Source organism: Cyclopterus lumpus, chromosome 23 (assembly GCF_009769545.1).
Source record: "Cyclopterus lumpus isolate fCycLum1 chromosome 23, fCycLum1.pri, whole genome shotgun sequence".
Lineage (NCBI taxonomy): Eukaryota > Metazoa > Chordata > Actinopteri > Perciformes > Cyclopteridae > Cyclopterus > Cyclopterus lumpus.
This window is the reverse complement of record NC_046988.1, coordinates 2,348,994-2,355,000: the sequence shown is the minus strand read 5'-3', so window position 1 is coordinate 2,355,000 and position 6,007 is coordinate 2,348,994. Positions and strand designations below refer to the sequence as shown.

General features: G+C 44.2%; 2 protein-coding genes and 1 non-coding gene across 5 annotated transcripts in view; 2 read left to right on the top strand and 1 right to left on the bottom strand.

Moving 5' to 3' along the window:
* Positions 1–1,095, bottom strand: part of glt8d2 (glycosyltransferase 8 domain containing 2) — an 8,938-nt gene extending 7,843 nt beyond the window's left edge. Inside the window, exon 1 of the mRNA XM_034526570.1 lies at positions 984–1,095. The gene's annotated coding sequence lies outside the window, so the exon portion shown is untranslated. The remainder of the gene's footprint in view (positions 1–983) is intronic.
* A 126-nt stretch (positions 1,096–1,221) lies between these two features.
* ankrd16 (ankyrin repeat domain 16) lies at positions 1,222–5,683 on the top strand. Of its 3 annotated transcripts, none has more exons than XM_034526569.1 (8): positions 1,222–1,333; positions 1,867–2,212; positions 2,751–2,971; positions 3,184–3,226; positions 3,499–3,607; positions 3,710–3,871; positions 4,243–4,321; positions 4,956–5,683. In XM_034526569.1, the coding sequence occupies exons 2-8, from the start codon at positions 1,875–1,877 to the stop codon at positions 5,117–5,119; spliced, it is 1,116 nt and encodes a 371-aa protein (XP_034382460.1). In that variant the 5' UTR covers positions 1,222–1,333; positions 1,867–1,874; the 3' UTR covers positions 5,120–5,683. The 3 variants fall into 3 exon arrangements, with proteins under 3 accessions (XP_034382460.1, XP_034382458.1, XP_034382459.1); XM_034526567.1 differs by having other exon boundaries at positions 1,291–1,394; XM_034526568.1 differs by lacking the exon at positions 1,222–1,333 and adding an exon at positions 1,541–1,650.
* On the top strand, positions 2,317–2,404 carry trnay-gua. Its single transcript is given in 2 exon segments — positions 2,317–2,353; positions 2,369–2,404. It is a non-coding gene; the product is annotated as a tRNA-Tyr (tRNA).
* Positions 5,684–6,007: the final 324 nt, after the last annotated feature.

Sequence of the window (6,007 nt, the reverse complement as noted above, 5' to 3'; positions counted from 1 at the left end):
GAAACGGCAAAAGGTTTAAGTTGCTCATCAGTTTCACATCGGCACGTCTGCTTTTCACGTTTCAGCACTTCCTCAGAAACCTGCAGACTCCCAGTGAACGAGGAGTGCGTGCGGTTTGTGTCATGCATTTGTTTCTGGTTTGTTTGTCCCTGTTTAGAGCAGCCCAAAACATCTGGACCCGATTAGCTCCAGATACTAAACTGCCAAACACGCTGCCTCCGGCCAGCATGGTAATCCCCTCTAGTCTGTTTAAATTTCAATGCATTTGTGCTGACATACAATGTGTTCTCTGATCTCAATACATTGCCAATGTTTTTGCATAATTGTAGCACAGAATATGTGACCACACACTGCTATTTTCCAGCTTTGGAGCTTGTAACATGTACACTCTTAGGGGACATGGGGGTTGGGGTGTAAAACCATAGCGCTTAAGTCATCACGCTGCAAAACATTCCTGGGTCAAGCGGTTCACTTTTTCAGGACTCAAATTCACTCACATTAAAGAAAATGTTCGTACCTTTTCGGGAATTGAAAGAAGCTTAAAAGAGGCACATTATTTCCCTCAAGGCCTACTACAGTATTAAAAAAACATAACAAACCCTAATTCCAGAAAACTATTAAATTGCATTGGAAAAATTACATGACTATGATCTAAACATGTCACACTTATTATTTAGTATTAAAGTAAAATAATTAACTGGGCTTTTTTTTTTTTTTTCGAAGATAGATATTCTTTTCAGTGTGAAGGGACAAAAGGTTCTCTTGTATAACGAGCACAACAGGGTTGCATACATAGCACAACATGCACAAATCATACTTCCCCAATGTACAACAGACACGTAACGTTCAAAAAGTGCATCATCTGAGTGAACATGCACTGAAGAAGTCAGAGATAAATGGAGGAGGTGTGTCCCTGTTGGTTTGATATGTCATGGAGTGCAACCTAAAGCCCATTTAAAACGTCACAAATGCAGCCTACTTACCAGAAGTAAAGGAGGTGGTCAGCCTCAACCCTGGTGTCCATTGTCCATGTTGTAAAACCTCTGAGAACTGAGACTCACCCTCACCAACAATCCCACTTTTCTCCTCTCCCACCTTTTTTTTTTTTTTTTTTCTTTCTCTCTCCTTCCAGATGGGACTCATCTTGTTCACCAGCGCCCTGACTCCTCGCTGTCATGTAGCCAGACTCTCTGAGCCGCGCGTGGGACTGGACACGGGATCTCTGCGTAACAAACCAGGGGGCTGAGCCATGTACTTAATGTGGTATTTATTCATATACTGGGAAAATCACCGTTGAAGTCATGTCGTGGAAGAAATGACGGATTTAAAACAGGTTGGAGGTGTTTCAGCGAGCCAAAATCGCTTCGTCACAAATAACTACATTTCCCATAAAGGCAAGCGGCGTTGTTGTGCTGGAAAGGACGACTAAAGTGTATTCCTTATTCCGCAGTTTAAGTTGTCACCTTTGTTTGGCGTATGGATATTTTCTGACCATCAGTCATTTAAAAGTATTCAACTAGAAACATGTGTTACGGTCGTTAAGGGGTTTACCCTCAAGAACGGAACATTTGTTTTTAGTTTAAAAATTAAAGTTATGTTTTTATATGTATAATTCATATCTGTGCGCGATTAGGGCCAAATTAAAAAAAGGTATTTGCTTGAATTATGCAATTATTATATTATAACAATAATAAAATGTTGTGTTTGTCCTTCTGGGTGGACAGTGTTAACAGTGTAAGGTCATGGTTGGCCACCTCATTTGTTTGCTACTCGACGTAAACAACGTAAACGGCGCTTTCCAGCATGTCTTCCAGAAGCCCAGCTGACTACTATCTGTCGTTTTGACGCTTTGTGCTCGTACTGCAGCCTTTAACATGGACGAAAGCACGTGCAGGCTGCTGGTGAGGCTCGCGCAGGAGGGACAGCTGAGCTCTCTAGAGGAAGTGATATCTTCAGGCGGCTCGGCGGCGGTTCAGACCGTCAGCAGCAAACACTTCGGACGGTCGGGGGACACCCTGCTGCACTACGCTGCCAGGCGGGGACACCTGGACATGGTGGAGTACCTGATAAAGCAGCTCGGCGTGGATGTGGAGGCGCACAACAACGACTACAAGAGGCCGCTGCACGAAGCTGCTTCTATGAGCCACCAGGCGTGTGTTAGCTATCTGCTCCGGGAAGGAGCCACGGTGGACAGCTTGAAGAAAGCTGACTGGTGAGTATGACCGTATACACCTGCGGGCAATTAATATATCGATCATACGTGTAGCGCCCTCTTTCGGCTTTAAAAACGAACTGTTGTGTGGTATGTGTCAGTTCCCTTCGATAGCTCAGTTGGTAGAGCGGAGGACTGTAGTGGTAACAGGCTGAAATCCTTAGGTCGCTGGTTCGAATCCGGCTCGAAGGAGACCTTTTTTTTTGTATTCCATCGAATATAGTGTCTTCATATCGTTATCTTTTTATCACAAATGTCCAGTTAATTTAATGGTCTCTGTTCTAATATTTTATTTGAAGATTAAAGAGGACAGATTTGATTTACCTTTAAACTATTTACAAATTAGAGTATATAAGAAAGTGTATTCTTCTATTTGCAAGTATCTTTTTCCCCCTGATATAATGTTTAATAATCTTTTTTTAAATTCTACATGTTTACTATATCTCCCCCAAAAACTGACTTAATCCCACTGTTTATTGACACGTGAGCTTGTTCTGGGACTGCCAACACTAATTTAATTGGTTGCCTCTTGTCTCAGGACTCCACTGATGATGGCCTGCACCCGGAGGAACCTTGGCGTGGTCCAGGAGCTGCTGTGCCGCGGCGCCGACCCCGCGCTGAAAAACAAGGACGGCTGGAACTCCTTCCACATCGCCTGCAGGGAGGGCGATCCCCTGGTCGTCCGGCACATTCTTGTTGCCGCACCGGACGTCTGGAGGACGGCGAGCAAGACGCGCCGGACTGCGCTGCACACTGCAGGTATAAAGCATCCTCACGGTCCCTCACGTCATGTGTTTTGTGCCGGGTGTGCACAAAACACATGGATGTTCTCTTGTGGCCAAGCTGTGTGATCACCACACACACACTTGGAGATTACAAAAGTAACATCATGTTTTCTCCTGTTGTGTCAGGGAACTTTTGTGTTCATCCTCAGATTATAACCAGCACTCTTCTTTCTGTCCCCCTTCCAGCGATGCACGGCCGTGAGGAGGTTGTTCAGATCTTGCTGGAGAGGTAGGTTAAACTTAAACCCATTGCATGGACAGTCAAATGTGTTTCATGTTTTCTGGGAACGCTGTGACCTTTTTAAGTTGATGTGAACACATTTCAAATTTGGCGCAAACGTCCACCTGCACTTTTGGTTGAACTGATTAGAATGGTCAAAGGTCAGTGTTAATTTTATATGGGATATATATAGCCCTGTACTTTATGAGCTTTAAAGTGATTTGCAGCTCACAGATATCCCTGTCTGCCTGACCCTCACCTTCACCTGGTCCCTCTTCCAGATGTGGCTATGCCCCGGACTGCACTGACAGCTGTGGAGTCACTCCTTTCATGGATGCCGTCAGGAACGGACACGTGTCTGTGGCCCGGCTGCTTCTAGAGAAACACCAGGTAGAACAAGGTCTTTCAGTTCAGTAACGCTTCAGTGCAGGCTTCTGCAGAAATGGAGGTATTCATGTGCACTGTCACAACGCGACTTGTGTTGTGTTGTAGGCGTCTCCAACAGCAGCTGACGTACTCGGGGCTCAGGCGGTGCACCAAGTCGCCGTCACCGGCCAGGAGGAGGCGCTGCGGTTCCTGGTGCTGGACTTAAACGTAGACGTGAATCAGAGGGCCACTGGTGTCCAGCTCACTGCCCTGCATTACGCTGCAAAGGTTAGAGCAGTAACCAGGGTACTTGTACCTTAAGGGGGTACACACAGATTCCCATTTTGGGAGTTTTTCCTGATCCGATGTGAGGTCCTGGGACAGGGATGTTTTATGTGTACACATTGTAAAGCACATTTGTAATTTGGGATTTTGGGCTATACAAAATAAACTGAATTGAATAGTCATCAGTGTGATAGAAGCAGCATATGTGATGTTATCTATCAATCTCTATAACGGATGCCATCGGTGTCGTTTGTACAGAATCGCGCCAGTAGTAAGATTACAATATGGGAATATTCACAAACCTACGAACAAACCATGTGCATTTGCAGTGTGCAAACAAGCTCTCCTTCCTCATTTCAATGTGTATTTTCCAGGAGGGCCACACGTCCACGATACAAACTCTGCTGGAGCTGGGGGCAGATCTTCACGCTCGGGACCAAAAGGGAAGAACTGGTAAGCATTGGATCACACTGCGTGTTGGGTTTTGCACCGCGGCTACAGTAGGGAGCCTTTTGTTTTGAATCAAATGTAAGCCCCCTGGGAATGTGCTTTCAAATCTAAAGTATTTCTTTATAACATTAGTATTCAAGACTAAATAACCAACGATGAAAGTTCAAGTTCCGAGGAAAGCACGCTTCAGTGTGATTTAAATTAGGCTAATCTGCTTCATGTCATTTTGAGGATTCACTATTGTTTACACAGTTCATTGAAGAACACTATGACAATATTAGATAGACAGACGGCTCGAGAGCATTTTATTCAAGTGCTAAATGTAATCCTGAGGAAATGTTTAATTAATATGGAGGCTATGAAAAGAAATATCCTCCAGGTTTTGACGTAGAAACCTTCCAGCAGAACGTGGACACACCAGCGAGAAAACGCTTTAAAATTAGTTTGGGGCTTCCAGCTGCATTATCACTTGACAATAATAAATACAAATAATATAACAAAATAAAGGCTACCAAACGATGTGTGATTCTTACGTGTGGAGCAGCTCAAGAGGAGATCACAAGAGTGACAGCCAATGGGGATCCACATTCAATGCGACATGGTCAAAAGTCATCCGGTGCTCTCCCCTCTTCCCCAGCCCTTCACATGGCCTGCATCGGGCAGCACGCCGCCGCCGCCAGGACTCTCCTGCAGCTGGGACTCCGAGACTCCGAGGACGCATGTGGCGCGACAGCGATGCAGCACGCCAGGAAACCAGACGTCGTGCGAGTGTTTGAACGTGGCCTACCAGACCCACCGTGACATCACATTAGTGACACGGGGCACAGATCTGAACCTGAAAACCTTTCATGTGATTAAAGTCAATCAATCTAGGGTGGAATAAACCTCAACTCGTACCGTGTTGTGGGGTGTATTGTTGAATGACAGAATATTGGGACCTCAATCTCATTGCATCTCATATATTTACATCGGACCGGACTTTTGCGCGACAAAATGTAACTTCAAAAGTCCACAAGGATGTTTGTGCCAAGAGGCCGGCCTCTCCACCACACAGGAGCAAGTATGTTGTTTAAAGAACGCTGTGCAGTGAGGTGTAGGTAGATATTATTGGACAAATTATATATATCTTATACACCTGCCTGTGTATGATATTTGTACAATTGTTGCTACGATGACGGACACAAAGCAAAACCTAAGCTTTAAATATTAGCAACCATCTCTGATAGTTCTATGGTCTTTTTTTTCAGAACTAGTGTATGTAAATGATAATGTGTTTGAAGAATTGAATGTAGTTGTAAGCTGCCGAGTTGAGTTACTCGGGGAAGTAAAACAGAGGCTGACTTTGTGAGCTCAACAACAGGTGTGTCAACCATAAATGTTTGCCTCAAACAGAGAAACAAGACTGCAATGCATTTACACATCCTTACACCTGACTCGGTGGAACTCCTCATATTTACTTTGGTTTATTTGATAAGGGACAGTGCACATTAATAACAACATTTCTGTAAATGTAACAGAGTTAGCCAAGAGGCTATTTTTCATCTGTAGTCCCGGGAGGCAGATGTCACAAAACAAACCTAAGATTACATATACAAGGTTTATACAATATTTATGCTTTTCAATGGGTGCATAAACAATTAATAGTAAGAATAGAGAATAGTGAATATCCCATTATGACACAATAATGGG